Source organism: Brachycentrus maculatus, unplaced genomic scaffold, assembly GCF_059751285.1.
Source record: "Brachycentrus maculatus isolate JH-2025_06_01 unplaced genomic scaffold, ASM5975128v1 h1tg000271l, whole genome shotgun sequence".
Lineage (NCBI taxonomy): Eukaryota > Metazoa > Arthropoda > Insecta > Trichoptera > Brachycentridae > Brachycentrus > Brachycentrus maculatus.
The window spans coordinates 32,482-59,290 of NW_028281022.1; the positions used below are offsets into that span (position 1 = coordinate 32,482).

The 26,809-nt window shown below is 32.0% G+C and overlaps 1 protein-coding gene and 1 long non-coding RNA gene across 3 annotated transcripts in view; both read right to left on the minus strand.

Annotated features, from left to right (window-relative positions):
- Window positions 1-26,809, minus strand: part of LOC148305501 (uncharacterized) — an 81,969-nt gene that overhangs the window by 6,681 nt on the left and 48,479 nt on the right. For both annotated transcript variants that reach the window (XM_088266583.1, XM_088266581.1), the window contains exons 4-5: window positions 26,389-26,553; window positions 742-818 (exon numbers count right to left, since the gene is read on the minus strand). In XM_088266583.1, coding sequence (XP_088122709.1) covers window positions 742-818; window positions 26,389-26,553 — 242 coding nt within the window. The remainder of the gene's footprint in view (window positions 1-741; window positions 819-26,388; window positions 26,554-26,809) is intronic.
- LOC148305502 (uncharacterized) lies at window positions 15,070-19,716 on the minus strand. Its single transcript, XR_015838146.1, has 2 exons — window positions 19,535-19,716; window positions 15,070-15,974 (listed from the first exon to the last, which is right to left on the minus strand). It is a non-coding gene; the product is annotated as an uncharacterized LOC148305502 (long non-coding RNA).

Sequence of the window (26,809 nt, forward strand, 5' to 3'; positions counted from 1 at the left end):
CCTATGCACCATTTGATGAGGGTAAGGGGTATAAACAAGTTAGAAATCTTAAGAATGCATTTAAAAATTTCAAGGCTATTAGGTGAACATAATATCATGCATATAAAAATATAACATCTACTTTTCATAATAAATATATAATAATAATTTAAATTGCAAAATGTAAAACACTCAGGATTAAAACAAATACATTGTTTATTTAGTTTTATTAAAAAATCATAGTATACCAAACTGAACCACGTGTTACTGAGGTTCAGTTCGGTCAAATGGAAATGGAAGAAAATAAAAATAACACATTTCAAACACGTCTCATTTTACAGTGTTTTTGAAGCAATGAAAATATTAGAAAATCTTTTAAACCACAACGTAATCAATTACATTGAAAATGCTAAGTGGCAGTAGCTGTTTAGAAGCATGTTGTTCATCATGAGCAATGCTTTGAATTACTGTTACGTTCAACAGATGGTGCTGCCATTGTGATATATTGTTATTTTTATTATAAAAAACATGTATACATGTCGAAAGTTAAATATACAGTTGAATAAAAATCTCACGTATTCGAATGTTACGCTGTGTCAAAATTCAAACCAATCGATTAGTTTAAGGGGATTTAATATTTTGAACAAACTAATATTATATTTTCATTTGTATAGATTTGAGATTTTTGTTATGGTTTATTATTTTGGCATAATCCTGAGTATATTACCAGTGATAAAGCGCTTGAAATAAATTTATATTCACCTTTCAAATTCCGTTAGCCTGGAAGAATCTCTGAATCCTTTGGCGAATGGATTGCTATCGATCTTCAGTTTAGTTATCTGAAAGAAAAATATGACTTATTAACACGTTTAAAAGAAAAACCACGAATATATACAATAGTAGGTACGTACAATAGTGATTTAAGTATTATTTTTTGGTGCCGATTTGCACAAACACACAAATATGTGTACAATTATGTGTATGTATATGTATGTGTGCGTGTATGTATTAATGATACTTTAATTTAATTTAATTAATTGATTCGGCTTTGTGGTAATATCTATCTTTTTTTTATTTAATTTTTACTTGATAAATACCACTATTTCTTAAAACCTATTGTAACACGTATTTATATGTATTCCACATCATTTTCAAACACCGTATGTGAAGGTAAGTCTTAATTTTAGAGTTGTGTCTTTGGGACGTTGTAGAATGAAGATAACAAATAAATAAAATAAAAAAATTCCATGAACACAACTCTAAAATTTAGATTAGTTTCAAATACGGTGTTTGAAAATGATTTGAAATGCATGGAAACACGTGTCACAATAGATTTTAAGAAAAGTGGTATTTACCAAGAAAAACTGAAATTAACATAATATTATTCTTAGTAAACTGTTATTAATTTTAATAATTTTTAAATAATGTTCTTTTTTAATTTAAGGAAAAATAATCCAAATGCCATATGAACCTTAGGAATTATGACACTTCACCTCATAGTTATAAATGAATAAATGGTTAACATATGAACATTCCGTATAATATATATTTTTTTAATAATTTTATATTCGTCCTTATCTAATGCAGGATAAGACGTCAAATTATGATGCATTAAATTCGGGTTCGATTTGAAAAAGGTGTACTTATATAATATTTTACGTTGAACTAACGCCTGAAATCAATTGACTGAATGACTGAATGGCCATGATAATACCTCCTCAATCCAACGCAGTGCACTATGCATTTTATCATAATTATAAGGGGTAAGATTCTCGTTATTGGAGTGCAAGTCATAATTATAATTACGTTTTCATTAACTGGTATCAACAGAGCCAATATGGCGCCTATGAAGAGCCAATTACAAAGGAGAATCACACCCCCACGGACAGTGGAGTGCAAAAGAGATGGACATATCTCGTCAATGACGTGTGAGACTGCGATAGCATGAGGCGGTTATTTTTATTTTATGTTAAAATATAACTTATTTTAATAGAGGGGGAATCGTTAAAATAATTTGAATCAATTATGTCAAAAAACAACCTCACCAGAACTTGAACCTGGAACTTCGAGTAGCTGTGCTAACATATTATTGAAATGCTATACATACTTCTTTGCAGTGGGGGTGATTTTAACTGATATTGCAAGTCGTTATGGGTTCAATTCCTAACTAACTATCCATCACGCCGCTTCACTGCAAGGGTAGGCAGAGAGAATAGAGCGCCAAACTACCCTGTCTTTGCAAACATTCTTCGCTTCTTCCACATTCGTGAATCTCCTCATACATACAAGCCGATTATTTCGACTCCTGACCCGGCCGCTTTCAAATATTTGACATACCTGTATATTTTTCGAACTACGTTTGCCCCATAAATTTGTTTAACCATTCTTTCCTCACTCATACGTTCCACATGTCCAAACCTTCTCAACACACCTTTCTCAATTTTATCGATTGGGTTTGATTCCGGTGTATTTAAATACGCATCCACTTCAACAAATTTTAGTTCTATGAAATGATTTTCATAATAATTATCGTTTTTATTTAATCTGGTAAATAATTCTTACATTGACTTCGCAAGCCTTAGAGCATCACAAGGCATCAGGATTCCACCGCGTTTTGTTGGGAAATATATCCAAAATTAAACAAAGTTATTGGATTGAATTCTACTTTAATTTACATGTCGCTCACTCCTTTTAAGAACGTCATAAATCAAAAAACTTGATTTTTCAGGAGAACGTCTTTAAAGTTTAAAAATATAATACAATGTATTAAAAATAAATATCAAGCCACTTATTGAACTTTTCACCGTGAAACAGATCTTTTTGGGTAAAACCTGAAGGTTTTTTCTACATTTGAAAGATATTTAGTATGTTTAAAAAAATAATTAATCAATACCTTTTCTTCAAAATGCAAAAAGAACACTTTCTGCCCTGTAGCGGGTAAATATTAAGTTAAAAATATGACTCTTTTGCTGGGATATAGTACGTTTTCTGGGTATTCCGAAAACATGCACAACTCGAAATTGACGATTTTTGGATTTATGACGTTCTTGAAAGTAGTGAGCGATATATGATATGTGACGCGTTTCGTCTTATTAATACATTATCAAACACTCGTGTCATGTTTTAAAAAGACGAAACGCGTCACATATCATATATGTAAATAAAAGTAGAATTCAATCCAATAACCGTGTTTAATTTTTGATATGTTACTCAACAATTCAATATGGAATTCTACCAACGGTTTGCAGTTACAATGAATATATTATGCGTTTTACTCTTTATACTCGTACATACGCTCTATACATTTATTCATAATTTTAATTAATGAAAATATTCCGTTATATTTAGTATAAACATTTTTTTTCATGACATTTATTCGTGGTTCCTCGAGCGCCCGACGCGGCTGCTGAGGAACCACGCTCCATCATTTATTTAATTTTCTCCGGACATTTACATCTCAAGTCTATAATTTTTTGCTCATCTATAAATATTGTGATTGGTGTTAACTTGAAATGGTTAAAAGTTATAATTTTATAAAGGTTAGCTGTTAACTGATGAAAGTGCATCAATAATTTCATTGCGTAGTTCAATATAGCAGTGCTGGTCTAAACGATGTAGTGTATTTCTAAGAATCTGTGCCGAATGAACACATGTGGCAAGTTGGCGTTAAAAAGTGCTTTGTGTTCGTCCCTTAAGGGTACTTTGCGACCATAGTGTATTCATCCGAAACCCCTAACTTCTCGGGGATAAATGACTGCAATAAAAATGTGCAAAGACAATACCAACCTGAGAACATGTGCTTAAACGGTTAAATTTTATGAAATCGAACTACAAACTTAAATACCTCAATTGCGCCAGCTCCCATTTGTATGAAAGCGAAAGCGGAAAACCTCTGAGACAAAACCATCATATCGGATCACAGAAGGGCGGCAAAAGAGGATAAAAGTGAAGTCCCGTTTGAACTGTGCTAGTCTGGAAGTTGGAAGTTAGTTGAAAGTGCTAGTTTGGAAGTTGGCCATCCACAATGACGAAGAGATCAACAAGCTGCCCTCCAGCGTGACGACCATCGCTCAGGAATGCGTCCTGCTCAAGACCTTGGCCATTCTCCAGCCCATGGGATCAAGAGGAAGGCGTTTTAATTTGTCGGCTCATCTTTTCCCCGCTCCAGACCCGACAGCCCGAGATCGATTGACGACGTTTTAATCCATTTTTTTTATAATTATTATTTTATTATTATTATCCGTGTCCTTATAAGCGCCCTTGAGGTAGTATTTTACGAAAATGGCGCTATACAAATTATCCAAATTATTATTATTATTATTCATAATAATAGGGATCCTTTCGGAATTCTGACATTTTTCTTATCCATACACGTTGATTTAATTGCGTATACGCTAATATATAGTTGTAAAAATGTAAGACTGTGAAAACGTGAAATACGAAAATTGTAAAGTGCCCTTGAGGTGATTTTTCACGAAAACGGCGTTATATAAAAAAAAGCCATTTCTGTTATCATTATATAATAATACATATTTTAATGTTTTCAAAGAACATCTGATAACTAAACAATTATAAGGGAATCAAGCGAAATTAAATCAGTAGCAGTAATGGCCCTTGTCATTATAAATAAGTATCTCCAGTAAATTCCAAGTAAACCCCTAGCAGCTACTTATGCTATACACCCCTCATTCGGCAATCCTACCAGTAGTCATAAATTAGGACACAAATTCCCCAACAAAATGTAATAAATCCAGGGGCGCATCCGTCACCCGGGTCGCCCGGGGCGCGACTTGGGGCCCCCTAAAATAAACCGAATCGCTCCTGCGCTGATAGGTGTCAAAACACTATTCTTCTGCACCGTTAAAACTTTACCCGACCTTTTATAACACTTGTGTGTCCAAAATACAAGGGTGAAAATATAAACGCCGTGCTAGAATAGACTGCATACTCCCCGGGTTTGGAGAAAGTCACTTATTCAGAGGAGGAATGTATTTAGACATTTGTTCTGACTATATTTTGAAGTCCCGACGTCAAGCGGTTAATAAATGGCTACAAAAGCCACACACAGTTTGTACGGACTATTCAAATGGAAGCGAACGTCATATTAATATTTTATCAAATAAATCGTCGTTTATAATCACGACTTGTAATTTTTAAAAACTATTATTCATACTTATGAATATGTAAGTATGTAGGTGACTAAGCGATGAGCTTTTACATATTATAGATATATATGTATATATATATATATATATATATATATATATATATATATATATATATATATATATATATAATATATATATATACATACATATTTTAATACATTATACAGAATTAGAAATGAAGATATAAGAATGGAATATAAGGCTGAACAATGAATATTTGAAAAGATTAGGAGAAAAAAAAAGAAAAGAGTTCTTTACGGTGTTATGGATATGTGGAGCGAATGGATAACGAGAGAATGATTAAGAAAAAATTACTTAGTAAATACTTCTATAAATAGTGGTATTTACGAAGTAAAAAAAATAATTAAAAATAAATAGGTTATACCACAAAGTGAATGCCGAATCAATTAATGAAATGACTGCAATTGAATTTAATCGTGTACTTTGAACAGGATTTTTATTGATTTTAGACCGTTACTTAATTTCTTGCGTATTTTAATAAAGTATCAAAATATTTTTATGACTAGCAATAAAGACTTCACCTTTACATGAAAAGTAAATTTGAATAAAATAAAACAGGAAGTTACTTATCGTACAAAAAATACAGTGGCGCCATTTCCCAGCATCAATTGTTGCTAATGATACACGAATGTCTCTAACGCCATTTTTTCTTAAAATTTCCATAAAAAATGTGCTTTTATTAGTTACACTTATCCTTCAACGGTAGAAACATTTTTTGATAGGTCGTATCGTTAACGATATCGATGTCACCCTGTCAACTAATATTTGGAGGTTATTTTACCAAGACCATTAATAAAGCACGAAATGGAGCCGTAAATCATCCATTCGAAGTTGAGCGTGTGAAATGGAGATTTCATATAGTCAACCTTATACGTTTCAGTCAATCATTAACACATCGGTTCACTAGTCCTCGTTAGTCCCTTAACGATAGACTCCGTCTCATTTAAAAACTATTACTCTCTCTCTCGTCCTGTTCGCGCTCACCTCTAGCTCCCGAAATAATCCGCCACTCCGGTGGCTTTAATATTTATGGCCGAATTTTTTCCCGCCAGTCATTTTAACGCGGAAAGTAATTTCGGCGGGAGAATTAATGTCTTACCAAATGAACGTTGACGTAAAAATGCCTCGTATATTCGGTTTTTTGTCGAGTTTACTAGTTAACATGTTTTCGGATGTATCATTCCGTCTTACACGCTCGGTCCACTGCTTTTATACGAAACATGATCCTATAAATATGTTTCCACGCGAGTCGTTCTCTCCGCTTACTTCTCACTGCTGACTTCCTTAATTTATGCGCGTTTTATTACTTCTTCCACGGAATCACCCGAGAGAACTGCTTTCAAATAGTTACCCTCGGTCAATTTACTTGTTGGAAGCCTCTCTACTTAGAACTACCTCTACGGACAATTAATTAAGCTACTGCGTAATTATGTATTGATGAGAGTTACTTAATTACGACATTTCACTACTGCATTCAAACTGATAGATGTTTTTATATTTGTAATAATCATAACTGTACATTATATCATCTATTAGTTTTTAATATACCCTAAGCAGTAGTTGATATGCGCCTATATTATTCTAAAGCTCTACTAGCAAGCGTTAAAATATTTTAATATAACACATTCTAAACTTTTTGGCCCAATTTTTGTGAGGGCATCAATTTAAAATACATATTCTTTAGCCATATTTTTCTCTCGTCCTCGGTTTGGGACCATTTGAGCTGCAATTTATTTTTCTCGATTCTAATTTGGAGTTTTCTTGCGCTATACAGCGGGGAACTGGAGTGACAATATCTCATCACAAGTGACAGTCATTAAAGCCGAAACGGTTGTCACATGACACTTTATGATGCTCGTTTACAAACATTTCCGACTCATTTTTTTCTCGAACACAAAAAACGCGTCAAAATAAAACTATCAACAAGAACGCGGAGCTTTGGGACGGAACAAAGCATTTTCGATCTAAATAAAGCTCCTTATCCCCAATTACGTGCAAGTACACGAGTTTTTTCTGCCAAGTGGCAGTTGAAACAGTCATAAAGCTAATTAAATAACTTTTGGTCATTCTATAAACGGCAAAGTTATACAAGTGGAGAATGTTTTGTTTTTGGTTATTCGATATTTTCTCTACAAAATGACATAATACCTACAAACTTTTTGTATTATGTTTAAATAATATATATATATATATATATGTGTGAATATATATGTGTATATATATATATATATACATATATTATATATATATATATATATATATATATATATATATATATATATATATATATATATATATATATATATATATATATATATATATGTGTGTGTATATATATATAAAGATATATATATATATATAGATATATATATATATATATATATATATATATATATATACATATATATATATTTATATATATATATATATATATATATATATATATATATATATATATATATATATATATATATATATATATATATATATATATATATATATATATATATATATATATATATTGTAGTTTGTAATAGAAGAGGAGGAAGACTTTGTAATAGAAAACTTAGCATGATCAAGTATTTCAAGTACACGAAAGTAGTCACGTTAGAAGTCGGAACAATCAGCGGAGATTTTATGAGGAAATGCGTAAATGTGGAACTGGCGAAGACTGTTTGTTAGCAAAGGCAAATTGGTGTGGCGGTCTATTCTCTCTGCTTACCGCTGCGGCGTAGCAGCGTTATGGACAGTTAGGTGTTTTTCTCCGAGTATTTTAATGAATTTATTGGTGCTTATTTACCTCTGAGAAGATTTGATTACAATATTGATCCACTACCGCAAGTTTACAGTTGATAGTGACGTCAGTCTCCTCTGCGCTCTTTGTGGTCAGCTTCTAACAAAGCGACTGCCCTCGCCTTTCCGCGGCGCAGCATTTCCAAGAAGCGAGAACCGCAGAGAACTGTCAATATATTATAATACGGACCGCTATAGACGGCCACTTAAACGATTCAATAAAGCGAAGGCGCTAAATAAGAGGCTCGTTATTGTGTCCGTCCTGAATACACCCGCTGACCGTTTGTGGTTGCTCGCCTTTCACCTCCGTTCGGACGAAATTGTGAATCGCAAATTATTTATACGTTTAATGCTATCTGTCTATATAATACGAACGATTAGGACGTTCTCGAAGTAGAAATATTATAGCTTTAGGGCGTGTTCCGTGAAGTGTGTGCCGCGGCACATTGGTGTACCGTAATGATTAGTTGGTGTGCAGCGGAAAAGTCAAGTTTTATGAAGATAACACAATTGCTTCAAATGTTGATCGGCTGTGTTTAGTTATGTAAGGTCACATTTCGCATTTCACATAATATGTTATATGAGTTTTCAAATCATATTAATTTTAATAATAAATCTATATTGAATCAACTTTGTTTTTTTTTCTTTGATGTACCTACCACCTTTGTAATTTCTCAATTTGGCAGGCGTACATTAAACACACAAAAGTTTGCGGAACACTGCTTTAGGGTATCTGCAGAGCTTAAGTTATCATATTATATTTTATTAATTTAATAAGTAACATTTTTTAATACAAATTCCATACATTTATGCACATGGCAAACTTATAATTTTATTTTCGCTGGGCCTCTCCAAAAAAGAGACTGATCTATTGGGCTTGGAGAGGGACTTACACTCAAGGTTTATTGTTTTATTTGATTAATGGTATAATAGTCTTTTTCTTTTCTATTATTCATGTTTTTTAAGATTTACATCCACCTAATGGGCATTAACTTTTTCTTAAGAATTTTGATATTTTCTTTTTTTTTATTTCTTTAGGGAGTTTACTGAAGTATTTAATTCCCAAATACTTAAAATTTTGTTGTTGAATTGAAAAATTGTTTAGTATCACAATTTGGAGTTGCAAAATAATTGTGGAATCTAGAAGATAATTTTTTAACACTAGTATTATACCACTCAAAACGTTTTATTTCATTAACCACGACTAGTTTCGAAAATTAACGGATGTTTTCATCTACTGGTTTACTATTCACCTGTATATGAAAACATCTGTTAGTTTTCGAAACAAGTCGTGTTTAATGAGATAAAACTCATTGAGTAGCATAATACTAGTATTTGATTTTTTTAAATATGTAATATAAACTACTCATATATGGGTAATATATGACTACTCATATACGCTTGATAACTAAGAAAACCTCTATAACCTATAGACAAGCTTGAATCAGAAATACTGTATTTTCTTTTAATTATTATTTTGATATAATTTGACAGTGGTCGTGGTTCATTAATCATAGTAATTGCAACAAAACGTATGCAAGAAAAGTACTTATCTACAATACTCGCAAGTGTGACCGCGTAATTAGGTTTCGGTATCGCTTCCGTTCGGCGGGTACACGGTAGGTACTCGCGCATGTACAGTCAATACGGTGTCGGCTGAATGTCTTCGGCAAATTACCGAAATTCGGCAAACTTTTCCGTTGCCAATTGCCCAATTGACTTGGTCAATTTGCGCGGCCGCTCTGTGTACGGCCCACCGCATTGTAATTAGCTGCAATACCGCCTGCCCTGCACTGGGTACTCAGCAAGTACTCAGTACGAGGCTGGCGGAAGTTGGTGCGATTTTAGGACTGCACTGCATTTTACAATATGCGCTCATCACCTTATTCATAGTCGTTATATTTGATAATAAAAAACATGCCACGTGCGAATTTTGTTTCATAAAAAACTAAGTTCATACAAAATTGCTTTGCAAGAGAAGGTCTGTCAGGATGCCTAGATGCTTCTGTATCAGATCTGGGAATGCGGTGAGACAGCTTTCAATGCCACAGACGACACCTAGTACTTTGCAGTTACTGTTTAAAAATATTATCTTGTATTACAAAATTTACTGAATTACTTAAACAAGAATTTTTTAGACAATTTTTTGTAGTAAAATATTGCCTTTTTGTTATAAAAATATTTATATTACATGTATTAAAGGTAAATCATTATTTTTCTAAATTTGTCTCAACTGCCTTCTAAATATTACCTCGTAAATACTGCTAGTACTAAATTTTAATGTTTAAACTAATAAATATACAAGATGCACTTTCTACAAATATTTACATGCAAATTTTTACAAAAAAATTGCTAAATGCATCAAATTTTCATTTGAAAAAATAAAAGGACTATTTATTGTGTTAATTGATACTCATACAATATATTTACTAGCAAAACGGTTTGACCTTACAACACAATATACGAAGTTTTTATTTCATACAGATAGTGTAAACAAAATACCTCGTATAACAAAGGTAGCAGATATAACGTTATTTACATAATTGTTAGAATTCATAGAAATTATTTAACAGTTTATCTTTGAAAACCGTAATCATTAAAAAAAATAAAAGTGAAATATTTGTGTTTTTATTATTTACACAAATATTTCAATTTCATAGTATTTATGTGAGCCTAAGCGGGTAATTATTAGAAATATGTATCAAATTGTGGTAGAGTGGGTACAAACCGAGAAACTCTGACTTAAGAGTCCGCGACACTAGCCACGGGACCACAACCCGACATTAATTAATTTTAATCAAGCCCTAATAGTTTTGTGTCTTTTATTTAACTTATTTCTTTTAATAAAAATACATCAACCCCGTTTAGATAGATCCGGTCCGTTCTATATTTTATTGGGAATAAAATACTGTCCAGTACTTAACTAAACAGTATTTAATTCAGTATAATATGAATGATAAAAAACAATTTTAAATACAGGAGTTAAGTATTTACGTATATTTACTAACAAAGTATTCAGAACAATTATGAATATCGAAGGTTCGTGTCCATCATGTAACCAGCTCGCATCTGTATAAGGGTAATAACAAATAACCTTGAGGTATACCATACGTATTCTTTGCGATTATTGGCGTGTAATGAGTGCACGTTTAAGTTCATATGAAATTGCTCGGGTCTCGAGGAAAATATTAACATATGCATTTAATGTTTTCATTTTTTTCCATTTAATGTATTTCTTGCATTCTTACTAAGTGTTCTTCCACTTTCATTAATAAATAATTTTTATTTTTTAGAGGGTTCTTTTTTTATTGAATCCTTTAACTGTTTTATGTATTTTATTACAAATTATATTAATTGAAAAGAAAAAGAATAAGTATGACAGTGTTTTCTTCTCAATAAACTAGCATTGAAATCTTATTCAAGCTAGCAAACAGATTCAGCTCACAATTTTGTAAAAAGCTTTTTATTTAATATTTAAAAGTGTGATCACATGTATTAAAATACACCCCATTAAATATAAAAATGTGAAGTGAATAATTAATTACCATAATCATCATTAAAATACCATACGTCTGCATACAGGATGAAACAAAATACATGACACGCGAAAAGTAGCAGAACATAACAAAAAGATCATAATAATATTTTTTGAAATAGCTCTTATTTTGTTTGAAAATATTTGTAATTCTTTGCTATTTTGTTGAAACTAAAAATATTTTTATCATTGTTTTTGTGTATACATTACATTTGATTTTCACATTATAGACGTTAACGCGTTTGAGGTAGGTGCATGAATCACATATTGGATTCTCAACCAGGTATAAAAATAATAACATAACAATTTAGATGCCAAACTCAGTGTTACATATTTCATTACAGTTTCCTATCACTGCAAAAACCGTATCACTTCTAGATGTCGGTGATGATTTCCAAATATGTATTTATTTAGATTGTCCGTGACACACAAATCGAAATCCATGAAATATATTTTTTTTAAATCAAGACGAACTTTATTTGTGTGGTCTGACAATAAGCAAAGAGCTTTTGTATTGGATCCGGCAATGTGTTGGGAAGCTTTCAATATATTAAATAACAATTAACACGGCAGATAATCACTGTATCACGGAGACAGTGCATATGGTATACTTTACACACACACATACATATATATATATATATATATATATATATATATATATATATATATATATATATATATATATATATATATATATATATATATATATATATGTATATATATATAAATATATATATATATATATATATATATATATATATATATATATATATATATATATATATATATATATATATATATATATTTGCTTACTAACATCCCGTATATGAGTGGTTGTATATTATAGGTAGGTAAATGACCTGTGCCAAAGAAGGTTAAATATATAATACTTTTTTGTAGTTCATACACACCCAAAAAATTCCAGAACGAGTCCGCATTATTCAAAAATGTAAATTAAATTTTATAAATATTAATTTCAAACAAAGATACGCCTATTATATAAAACGGTGAACGGTAGTGAACATTAGTTACGTACCTTATGGTTATTAGTGTTTAGTTGGTGATCTTACATAAATTATGTTGATACACACATAATATATTGCGCATCGGGGATCATATTGTGTTACAGCAGTAGCGGACTTAAATTCAAAATCTCTTTTCTAAATCCCATCATGGAATCAAATAGTTAATAGAATTAAAGAACGCATTATTTTGGGTTATTTCGTATATTTACAACATTTTGAGTGTGTAAAAACACAAATCTCCCTCACAAAAAATGGAAAGAGTCTCTGCCTTATAAAAGCTTTCGTCATTCCAGCATAGATAGCTGTTGTGAACTCAAATAGTGTGTTACGAGATTGATCCATATATCAAAAACTTAAAATTGTTCAGGAGTGTGGTTGTCAATCATGGGTAGACTTCATAAGCACTATGTATTTTAATTTCCACGATCGCTGTTAACTACAGAACACATATATTATTTCTAGTTTTTCATGCGACGGTTTGGCCTCCATTACAGAGTAGATTTTTTGAAATTATATTAGAAAATGCCCCTTAAAGCATTTCGACTACTAAACCATGAAATAAATTTAAAACAAATAATCACACTTCAATATTTTCAGTATGTTCAAATTTTTGTTTCTAAAGATTGATTCATCCCATTTTAACTTATTTATACAGATTTTTTGATGCTTAGATTCTTTAATTTATAAAGAGCGTTCTATGGGTTTCTACGGAAATGGTTTGTTGTAAAAGTTAGTTGATTTGTTATTTTAAGATTTTCTTTATTATTTCAAGATTCATAAATATGTCCCACGTGGAAAATAGCTACTCTCTAAATATACGTAGAGGTATGTATAAACGAAAACGTATTTAATATTTTTTCCCAGTGTATACTTGTAATAAATAAGAAAATTATTATGTAACATTATCTAAAATGTTCTTTTCATTTTTCATTTGTTGATAAGGATAAGATAATTATTTACTACGTCATCATTTTTTTACTTCTGAGTAGCGTTAATTTTTTACAATTAAAAGCACCGTCATGATTCCTTCACCCAGAATATTAAAGAAAAAATGGTATACCTAATTACTATGTGTGATTAATTCTCACATAATATATTCCATGATAACTACGGAGAGGTAACTTATGTATGTATTTTTACGATGTAACTAGACAAGACCACATGTCGGATGGTAACCGGCTAATGATATGTGATAATTAACAGTGGGAGTATCTTTAAATAAGCCTGCCTCGAAATTAATCATTACCTTCTAAAATATAACGCGAACTAAAAGAAGTAACTTTAATAATGAGAAGGTCCTATCCTATACAGTGCAATAAACTCATTTTGAAAAATGCTGTAGTTTTGTTATATTCTTGAATATATACAAACTTTATGAGCACATTGATTTTTTTAACTGGAACGTATCGCTTTAGCTATTTACCGGTTAAATTGAATTCAGTAATATCTAAAAATATATGCACGTAAAGATTTAATAATTGATATCTGGATATAGAGTGGCAGTGGAGTGTTCGCCTCCGTATTGTAATGGTCAGCTGGAGGTCCCGGGTTCGATTCCCAGGGGGGGTGAAAATAAATATTAGTGATTTTTTCACTCTAATATTTATTCAATACTACCCTGGACTGCTGCGGAGGGCTGATCACCCTTCTTTCATGTGTTAACGATCAAGATAACACTGTGTTTATATGATGCAGTGCCCTATGCACCATTGGGGTTCACATAAGGGTTTGAAGAAGGATAAAGAGTATTTTACACGGTCCTGAAATGGGGTTATAACTGTAATATCGACTCTTAACGGAAATGCTTGAAACTCTATATTTTTTCGAATATCTAAATTCTATTATTTTTATGAGAAAAACTAATTTAAACACATATTGGGCATAAGTCAATAATAACATAAGTTGATTTTTACCGAGCAAAGTTAAGTTGGTAGAGATACAAACTAATAAAAACTTAACATATTCCAAATGAAGGAATGAAAACGAAATGATCAAAATAAAGGTTTGTTATGCGACTACCGTAATATCGACTCGAAATAAAATTACAAGAAGCGCTTTTTTGATCGATTTTATAAGAGTTTTTATTTTTACGAAGAAAAAAAAATAGTTATTCAATAGTTCTAATGTATTAAAAGTAAAAAAAATATTCCAAATGTTCTAGATACATTTAAACTTAATAGTTTGGATGGGTGAAACGCCTTACGATGCAAACAGCAGTTATTTTATATCTCAGTATATATTTTTTTAAATGTTATTTTTCAAGTCTTTATCTGCATCGAATGATGCATAGACCATTGCATAGTATCGACAAAGTGTTATCTTGATCGTTAATTGTATGCAGACAAGGTAATCAGTTCTGCGCTTCTTGCACCAGTCCAGAGTGATATTAATATAGTTTATCTCTTATGAGAGCAAATCACTTGTTTATTTTGACCCTCCTGTTAATCGAACACGAGACTTCTAGCACTGTAGACAAACGCGCTTATCAGTATACTACGTAGGTGGACATGTATTAAAATATTAATAATCAATAAATAATTCAAAATGATATAAAATATTTTATTTTTAATCATTGATATGACATGATATTGATATTAATTATGAAATCAGTAACATAAAATATATATTTTTTTACATACATCCTTCCATTAAATAAACGCTTTATAAGTCTGAAATCTCAACCCTAATAACATTTGAAGTTTGAAATCTATCGAATTACAGTACTAATATAGCCGAATAACATCTTCAGTCTAAAATCTCATAAGTACAGTACAAATTAAAACACCCGAATAACATTTGAAGTTTGAAATCTATCGAATTACAGTACTAATACACCCGAATAACATCTTCAGTCGGAAATCTATTAAATCACAGTCCTTGAACACCCAAATAACATTTTACGTGTGAAATCTATTGAATTACAATATTAAAACACCCGAATAACATCTTCAGTCTAAAATCTCATAAGTACAGTACAAATTAAAACACCCGAAAAACATTTTACGTGTGAAATCTTTTTGATTTTAATATTAAAACACCCGAATAACGTTTTAAGTCTAAAATCTATCGAATTATAGAACCAAAACACCCGGATAACATTTTTAGTTGGGATTCTATTGAATTACTGTACTAAAACACCCGAACAACACTCAAGGAATCATTATCTTCATCCTCACTACTGTAAACGTTTTGATCAGTCTCAGAGTCGCTCACTATTTCGATCACTACATATTCTTCATCCCCTTCTACCTGTTCCAGAACTTCTACCAGCTGGGAGATGGTCCCTATACCGAATACGATGACCACTGTGTGGACCTTGTACACATGTCTTGTTACTCTTGTTACTATATCTAGCATGATCTCAAAAATCAACATCTTGATACCGGCATGATTACATATTGAACAGTCTCAATATTTGCACTGCAAGATTTCTTTCATCAAAAATCCTGTCTGAAATAAAAGCAAATAAAAATCAACGACAAACACTTTTTACATTAATTGATTTGGCAGTCACTTTGTGATAATATCTATTCATTTTTAATCGAAATTTCACTTGGTAAATCCAAAATTTCGTAAAAATGTATTGTAACCCGTGTTTTGTGCAAAACGTGTATCATTTTCAAACACCGTGGTGCTAATTAAATTAAATTGGAAACAGAATGTGCGAAACAAAATACATATGCAGTTGACAAAAATTGGTGAAGCAATAGGGCATAAAGATCTTTCCGATTCGATTTAGAAAATATGACAAGACGAATAAGATAAATAAATAAACTATGTGACAAATCTTGATTGATATCGAATCCATTATTGAATCCATTGTATCTATTGTATTATTTTTAGGAATCCAATATTGAATCGATTGTATCTATTGTATTATTTTTAGGAATCAACCATATTAATTTATTATTTACTATACACATTCACAATCATTTTTAATACAAACAGAATATACTATAAATCCTCGTACATTGAAAATTTTCGTAGGCAATTAATTTTAACATAATAAAAAAAAACACCATATTGCACCAGAATGCATCAAAACACGTGTCACAATATATTTTAAGAAATAATGACATATATTAAGTGAAATTAACACATTAGATTAGATACAACAGCAAAAATAATATTTTTCAGCTTCAATATTACTAGAATTATTATTTCGCCTTCAGTATGATTTATTAAGCGTTTAAATGTCGTGGCAAAAATAAAAATACAAATTAAGTGTATTTTGTATTTAAAAAGCATTATTAACTTTGTGGTATGATAATACAACATTCTCCTTATCATCGACCGTATGGTGGGTAATTGAGTCGCGGCAGTGGTACGTTTGCGTCAAATTATCAAACGTGTGCACGGACTCTTATTCAGAAATTAATAATAACGAATACAGGTGTCTATTTTTTTCAACAGATTTACAAATAAATCAAAGACCCGCATTATTTTGTGTACCTCTTCAGTAGTCGAATAAAAAGACAACAAAAGATATAATAATAGTAAGTAAAATATTGGATTTTTGTTTTGTCTCAGGAACAGTGACCCTCCGGCTACAACCCGACCTGACCGACAATTCACCACCTACAGCGATGGCAACATTCACACCGACACAAATCTATTGTGGTTTTCTTGGTCAAATATTTTGTACAACATCCTTTGTGAATGAATGAATTTATTATATTTTATCATGACACCCTTTTCATCCGTTCGAGAGAGCTTCCGTCCCTTTCGCGCGCGAAGCTCCCGCCGCGGGGAACAGGGACGCAGACTGGCAGTAAAGATGGACGAAGGTGCCGTATCGTCTCCGCGTGTGCGCGACAAGCTACAGTGGGTTGCCATATTAATAGGGACACCTATGTATATGAAAAAAATGCGTTTTCGGCACTTTTGTATTCATAAAACAAAGATGTTAATAATTTTAGGTACTTTATTATTTTTTATAACCAAGAATATTTATTTGGGAATATTTAAACACATTTTTTTCTTAAGTTGTATTATTTAAGTATTTCAAAGATACACAATGAAGCATCATCAATAAGTTCAATATTTTGTAACATCACCTTAGCCTTAATAACGGCTTGAAAACGTCGTGGCATACTCTCAATTTACAATCTTGCAACAAGCATTAGCCCAGGAGAGTGATGGCACATCCAGATGAGGTTTTTGATGTTTTTTGAAGTGTTATCACAAAAATTCTAACCCCATGTAAATATTCCCATATTTTTTTACAGATCTGACACTATACTGGTATCGCTTCTCCACATAAATATTAATGGTGATTTATATATTAAACAATTAACACAAATTTTATTTATATGTGTTTTTTTCAATGACAAAATAATATGTAGTAGACTCTAAAAATCAGTGTTTGATTTTAGTATTTAATATATAAATTATAAAAGGAGTTCTACAAATTAAACGCCAAACCTGTAAACAAAAATAGCTATCTGAAGAAAAATAACAAAGGGATTTTCCATACAATCCAATTTATTTAGAAGAAGTGACAGTGAAAACATAAAAACCACAAAATATTGTTACTGTCCCTAACAATATGGCAGCCCACTGTACATAGAAATCACTCCTATTATCATTGAAATTTGTCGAATTTATTCCCACTCGTGTATGCGTGTTTTGACGCCTTCGGAAACAAAACGACGAAGAGTTCAGGTTCACCCCTTTGTTGGGAGCCAAAGCATCGTTTGTCATACGATAATATTCCGTGAAACTAGCCCGCGGCGCGTCCATTCAGGTGACAAAGCGCGCTGTTTGCCCGAAAAATGTTTTATATCCCATTTTATCATTGTCAGGGCGACTTTTATCGGGACATGATATCTGTGTTATGCCATTCGTCGCATTCCGGCTCTCGGTTCCACTCGCCTCGTAATGAGATTCTCGTAAATACCAATTTAAAAACACAATCCTTATCATTCATCAAATTAATATTATATTTATACATCGGCACTATCATGGCAAAATTTTAATAATACATACAAATGTCGGAATTCCAAAAATACTTGCCTCAAAAGGCCCATTCGCTCACAGATGATGGAAAGGGCACTGCATTGTATGGACACGGTATTAACATGCTCGTTATTTACATGTAACTAATATGATAACTTTATTTAATGGGATATAGATGACGGAAGTGAAGCAGCTCAGGGTTAATGAAATTATTGCTAAATGGAGGAAGGATGGGCTAATAACAACGCAAAGGAAAATAGTTGTATTGGTTACAGGATTCGAGGTTGCATACCCGTACTTTTACTAGCTTGTCCTAGTCCTTTGTAGAAAAACTATTGCTCTTTGAGACAACAAAATTAGGTTTTGAAATTTACGACGCTCATACATTTTTCATAATATGGCGAACGCTATGCATTTAAAACATTATTATTATAGTAGTACCAGACATGAAAAGACTACACTTTCGAAACATAATTGTATAAAAGTATAAATAATCACTAGTACCTATTATTAAATCAGCACCTCATATTTATTAACAAAGTAATTTTTTTATGACGAGGCTATATCGAAAAACACGTTTAAAAAAACCATAAAATCAAAAAAAATATATATTTGACTTTTTTGTGAATAAATAACACGGATACATCATAAAATGAATATTAAAGAAAGTGATTAGTGTTCATATAAAATTTAATATTTAACATATTCTTCATAGGAAGATAAATCACTTAATATCCTGGAAAAGGTCCGCGAATTCGTGAAAGGTTAAAGCCATAGTAAATAAACGCAGATGTTGCAATTTACTGGGATTGAATATCGGTGAAGCTGCGAGCCATGAGATGGATGCATCGATACAGGAGATGTGGTCGGAGCTGACAGCCATCGGAGCTGGTAATCAATCAAGCAGAGACCCTCGAGGGAGTTCGATAGAATACTGATAATAATAGCGGTGAAAGGAAACACATTAGCTTATATTATACTGAAATTTTCGGTAATATTCTCCAATTTTCCTGACAAAAAGAATCAAATAAAATAGTAAATTATGGACTAACCGAATATCAAAGACTGCATATATACATAAAATGCAAGAATAAGGAGACTGGAGGTACTCATTTTCGGGATGTATATTGTTTTACAGTGGCAGTAATCGAATCAACAATTTATTTTTATCTTGTAGGTTTTTTTAAATACACATGTTTATACAATTTAAAAATAAAATGTCAAAGTATTTTAAATTTCTATACTACTTGAGTAATTCGAATTTGGATTAAATTTAGTTTTTCAAACTAAATAAGACCCAATCATAACTTACTTATTAAGATGCAATGCATAATAATACGATAAAATTATAAATTTTATATAATTTCTGTTTTTATTTTTTTAAGACTCTACTCGTTTACGAGTGATTTTAGTTGTAAAAAACAAAATATACTCTCATTATAATTAAAATAAAAGGAGGACATAAAAATACAACAATAATAATAATAAATGTAGAACAAATGAGTGAGGAAAGAACTGTAAAACAAAATTATGAGGCGAATCTAATTGGAAAAAGGAGCAGTGGAAGACCGAGAAAAACATGGCATGATCAGGTATGCCAAATACTTGAAAGTGGTCAGGTTAGGAGTCGGCGGGTATGTATGAGGAGATGCATAAACGTGGAAGAGGCGAAGAATGTTTGCAAAGACACAGTGGTGTGGCGTTCTATTCTCTCTGCCTACCTCTGCGGGGAAGCGGCGTGATGGTCAGTAAGTTAGTTAGTTAACTTATACTCGTTAAAATTTGTTTACATAAATTTTTTAAAAAAAAGATCGTTAATTTTAATTCACAACACTTCTTATACTTGTTCACAAATCTGGAAGGTGTCAGAAAAAAAAATCGCTTGTGTCTTTTTATTCAATCCCCTGAAGCTGGTAGTGTCTAAATAATCAGTAATTTAGGTCTGAGATGGGACGATGTTGGAACAAGGAAATAGAACGTATATTTCAGCAGAATATTAAAATATTTGAGTTGTGAAGAGACACTGATTAGCCCCGGTTAGATGGACTTGTCACTGGACACGTTCATCACAAATGCTCACCAATCTCCACCAATACTCACCACTTTAAGGTTATTTGAGTTGTGAAGAGACACTCATTAGCCCCGGTTAGATGGACTTGTCACTGGACACGTTCATCACAAATGCTCACCAATCTCCACCAATACTCACCACTTTAAGGTTATTTGAGTTGTGAAGAGACACTCATTAGCCCCGGTTAGATGGACTTGTCACTGGACACGTTCATCACAAATGCTCACCAATCTCCACCAATACTCACCACTTTAAGGTTATTTGAGTTGTGAAGAGACACTCATTAGCCCCGGTTAGATGGACTTGTCACTGGACACGTTCATCACAAATGCTCACCAATCTCCACCAATACTCACCACTTTAAGGTTATTTGAGTTGTGAAGAGACACTCATTAGCCCCGGTTAGATGGACTTGTCACTGGACACGTTCATCACAAATGCTCACCAATCTCCACCAATACTCACCACTTTAAGGTTATTTGAGTTGTGAAGAGACACTGATTAGCTCCGGTTAGATGGACTTGTCACTGGACACGTTCATCACAAATGCTCACCAATCTCCACCAATACTCACCACTTTAAGGTTATTTGAGTTGTGAAGAGACACTGATTAGCCCCGGTTAGATGGACTTGTCACTGGACACGTTCATCACAAATGCTCTCCAATCTCCACCAATACTCACCACTTTAAGGTTATTTAAAATACTAAAATAACCTTAAAGTGGTGAGTATTGGTGGAGATTGACTATTTCGAAAACATAATTAAGTAACATTTATATTATTTTTTTGATATTATTTTTTTGACATCTCATCAAAGATGAAGAAGAATATGGAAGTCTGGGCATTTACGGGGCTTACGACAGTCATAGGCTGGTTTAAGTGATCACTTTACACACGTGTAACATTCACCAATTCTACCCATTATTGACAACCACACTACTCAAATTCTTGGAAGTTCTATATATCGTTTTTGTCCGCCTCCGTAGTGTAATGGTCAGCACGCACGACTACCGTTCTGGAGGTCCCGGGTTCGATTCCCAAGGGGGGTAAAATAAATATTAGTGATTTTTTCACTGTCATATTTATTCAATATTACCCTGGACTGGTACCTGAAGCGGAGGGCTGATCACCTTTCCTTCATGTGTAAACGATCAAGATAACACTGCGTTCATATGACGCAGTGCCCTATGCACCATTGGGGTGCGGATAAGGGTTTTATTATTATTATATATATGAACCAATTTAGAAACCTTGTTCATGAATCACTAGAACTTCACTAGAGACATCTATTGGTGAGATGTAAAGAAGCTTTTTATTAAGCAGAAACTCTTATATTAGTATGTGAGATCCGAATCCTGGATTATAATCACACACATGAGAAACGCCAGTACAGAAGTTATTTTCATATTATTTTTTGACATCTCATCAAAGATGAAGAAGAATAATATAAAAATAATATGAAAATAACTACTGTAATTGGAGATAATCCAGATTTTGTGAACAAGTATTTGGACACACTCAAAATGTTGTACATTAAAATTACCTTAAAGTGGTGAGTATTGGTGGAGATGGACTATTTCGAAAACATAATTAAGTAACATTTGAGTCTATTTATTCAAATATAGCACATTTTCTATCGTATGTGTGTATGTAAATATGAGTAGCACTAACCAACCATCGCACCGCTTCTCCGCGGTAGGCAGAGAAAATAGAACGCCACACCAAGCTGTCTTGGGAAACAAACTTCGCCTCATCGACTTTTATGCACCTCTTCATATTATACCGACTCCTGACTAGACCAGTTTCAAGTATTTGAAATAATTTTAAGTACCAATTTTTCCTCGATCTTTATCTGTTTCTGTTACCAACCATATTAGCCTCATAAATTTGTTTTACTATTCTTTATTCACTCATTCGATTCACATGCTCAAATCATCTCAATACACCTTTCTTTAAGCGAGGTAATCAACAGCCCACAACATAATTTTCTTTTAACGTATTTGCATTTTTTGCTTAGACCACCGTTTTTGTATTGAAAAAATAAGTTTTCTTCTAGATAAATATATGAATTTGAAAAGAAAACTGTATTGAAAGACAAGGAGTTACAAAAATGATAAAAATATTTATTCGCCAAATTCAAAAATACATTCTTTCAAAAAATGTGCGCAGACAACTAGACAAGTGGGGCTTATCGCGAAGCCTGCTACGTACTGATTTTGTATATTTGAGAGTACATCCTTAATTTTATCGATAATCCTTATCTCAGTCTTGCATTCTTTCCTTATATCACCATTCGAACATCTATCAAACAACGTTATGTATATAAAAGCTACACATTTTTATGTATCATTAATAAACTATTAAACAACGAAAAAACTTCAAATCTTTGCTGTGTACTCTTTAAAATATATATTTTTATTCTTATATTTATGTTTTAAAATGAATTTTTCATCCACGTATTATTTTAGTTGGTGAAAATACAATATGAATCATATAAACATCAGCGAAGAATTTGGGTAATGGCAAAAAGCACGTGTCGAGTGACAATTAGTCCAGAATACGGAAAAATATAATTCTTTACAACATTTTTTTCACGCTTGTTATTTTAGAAATAGGCCACCCATACTGCAAACCAGAAATAATAATTATTTTGTACTTAGTTTATGAATATCATTTAGTTATAAATCATAAGGTAAAAAATATAAGTTCTTGTATTAAATACAATATCAGAATTATTAAGTAATACATTTTTTTATTTATCAGTCTTTTCAAAGAGAATTATGTTGCTTTGTTATTATATTGTAAATATTTTAATAGAAATGTGACAATTTTATTGAATCAAATGGTTTTACCCTAGCCCACGGGACTTATTACAATGTACCTTGATACGAGACTGTAACAAAATTAATAGCCATAAGAAAAACTTACATTTCACCAAAAACGTTGACAAAAAATATTTGAAAAATAAGATCAAAATGTTCTTTGAGAACTTTATGTAAAAAATGAACATAAAATATCGGCAAAAAATTAAGATTCATGCTATTTGTTCATACATTCTTTACATGTATTGCCTTGCTGATCTCCACAAATTAAATCCGTCGTAAATTTTAGCAATAACATAATCTAGGGTCAAAAAATAAAACTTAAGGTCATTGTAAGTATTGAAAGTAATGTATGTTAAGTTAATAATTGTAACAAATACACGAAAATTATATTCATTTCTGTTCTGCCTTTGAATGCAGATATCTCCTTTAGGCAAAACAGTGGAATTAATTGCTTATAAACATTGAAAAATATTTAATTTTAAAATATAATTTGGTGATTAATGAAAAGGAAGTCATTAATTTTTGTTATAATTCATTGGAATAAAGTAGAAGATTGAATTCAAATTCCCGTATAAAAGTCTCAATTTCTTGTATGTTGAATATTTTATGATCATATTGCCTCCGGAAGAAGATTAAAACCATATTTCACCATGGATTGGTAATTGTATAGTTTAGGTATGAGATAACCATTGAGTAGCTTTTGGCTCTAAAGCCAAAAGCTACTCAATGGTTATCTCATATTGTAGTGTCTAAACACTACAATTGTAGTGTCTAAACACTACAATTTCTGTACCATAACCATCGCGCTTGTGCTCACACCGTTGTGTGCATAGTGGTATATTGCATTATTAGGCGGATCTGCTATACTTCAAGCCGCACATATGGGTATTCTGCTAATTAAGCGGCCATAATTATATTCTACGGTAAATTTTTTTTCAAAACATTAGAGTTTTTCCACATTTATTTTATTCGACCAGTGACAGAGTTTCGTCATTATCAAGGCAGGGGTCGAAAACTGTGATTTCATATAATATTTCTTACAAAATGAATTTAAATATAATGAATTCAAGTGGTCTATTACAATAATAATTGCATATTAGTTACGGCACAGGTTTTAGGCAGGGGTTAAAAATCCATAATTTTCTGTATTTTACAACATTTTGAGAGTGTCCAAATACTTATTCACAAATCTAAATTATCTCCAATTGGGAGTTACTTTTGGCACCTCAACAAGATGAAGAAAAATATGAAAGTCTGGACATTTACAGGGCTTACGACCGTCATAGGCTGGTTTAAGTGATCACTTTACTCACGTGCAACATTCACAAATTCTACCCATAACAACCACAACCACACTACTCAAATTCTCATAGATATATTGATCAAACTCGTAACACAGTGTTCGCGAATTCACTAGATACATCTATGATGGGATGAGAAATGATTTTATTAATCAGAGATTTCTTCATTTGTATGTGAAATCCATTCCTGGATTTTATTCACATACTTGAGAAACGCTTAAAAACATCATTTTCAATTTTATTTTAGCTTATAATTTGACCAGTGAATTTATTTAAAATATTTATACTAAATGTATTTTTTTTAAATGTAAATATATGTATATGTAGTTCAACATTTATATTTTATTCATATTTTTTATATGTATATGTATATGTAGTTCAACAATTATATTTTATTCTTATGTTTTTGTATTTAAATTTGTCGTGTAATGCAAAAGAATTTAAAATAAAGAGAAAAAAACATTCACTTAAACCTATTTCTCCTTACAAGAGACAAATTTTACGAATTCGATTTTTGTCCAGCTAATTACTGGGAATACCCCTATGTGCGCCGCGACGTGTGTGGCCGCCGCCCCCGCCCATGGCACTGCTAAATTGTTTGCGTTCTTGTTCCCTCAGACCTCGGGTAAACAGATTAGCGTCACCGTCCGCCCTGCGACCATCAGCGGCTCGGGTAATTATCGCCCGGGGCGGGCGCGGCCGGGGGGCGAGCGTCACCCAGTGACAAGCTTTGATAAGTGCGATCCGTCAACTCGAGATGGAGGATATCGAGAAATGAAGTGTAAGGAAATGTCGTCTGATTAATCGACGCAAAAATGCATGCTTTTTTTCTAGCGTTGACGTCAATTTATGAATTTTCAACTATGGTAGCTAGCTCAAAGATCCTTTTTTGTTCCGATGCCGGAGTAAATATTATGTTTCTTCAATTTATTCTTATATATAATTTTTCAACCTGTATACTCGTATATTCAAACCCTTATCCGCACCCCAATGATGCATAGGGCACTGCATTATATAAACGCAGTGTTATCTTGATCGTTAACATATGAAGGAAAGGTGATCAGCCCTCCGCTTCAGGTACCAGTCCAGGGTAATATGGAATAAATATTGGAGTGAAAAAAATCACTTATATTTATTTGACCCCCCTGGGAATCAAACCCGGGACTTCCAGAACGGTAGCCGACTGTGCTGACCATTACTCTACGGAGGCGGACAAATATATACAAACAGATTAGTGTCTGATACAAAATTTTTCATAATTGTCTGAATAGAAGTATTAAAAATGTTATATTAGAAATAAAAATCATGTGAACGAATTCGAAACAAATTTCATTATAAATGAACCATATATTTTAAGAGCATAAGTTTAAAAAATTAATGCAGTATGATAGATGCTTCATAGTTAAAGCACCTATAACATTTTTTAAAGATGGTGAAGTGTATCAGTGATCGACATTTACCGAATTATGGACAGTTTAAATAATAGCATTAAAAATTTTAAGTTATCGTGAAGAATCCAATGTTTTTAAATTGTGAATACCATATTATTCGATGACGATTCGCACACCATTAATACTACTTCCATTACAATATACCTAATTAATAGTTTTATTTTCCATGTCTCGGTATCGTGCGAAGGCAGAATAAAGTTTAGATATAATCTACGTCAAAAGTTTGGTTGAAAGATGCGAAAGATTGAAATGACTCACCAATTGATTCTGATACGCTGTGACGGCTGTGAAAATGGACTCGGGAAAGATAAATGTCTTGTAATCCTCCTGCTCCAGGTCCGTGATGGGAGAGTTTCCAGAACCTTCCCTTCTCCTCACCAAGTGAATTCTGGGCTGGTACTTGTGCATAGAATTCAACACCAACTGAAAAAAAAAACATATTTTTACACTTTATACGCTGTGTAACATTCTACATTCTGTAATTTTTTTTAAATTTGATTTTTTTAAATTTGATTTAAAATTTGATTTTAAAACCTGATTTTTTAAAATTTCTTAAAACATATATTTCAAGTTATAAATATATTTTCTTATGTGACTTTAAATACAGCCATCTTTAAAGTTTCGTAAGCGATAAATAATGTTATTAATGTTAATTGTAATCACTTAAACCAGACGAGTC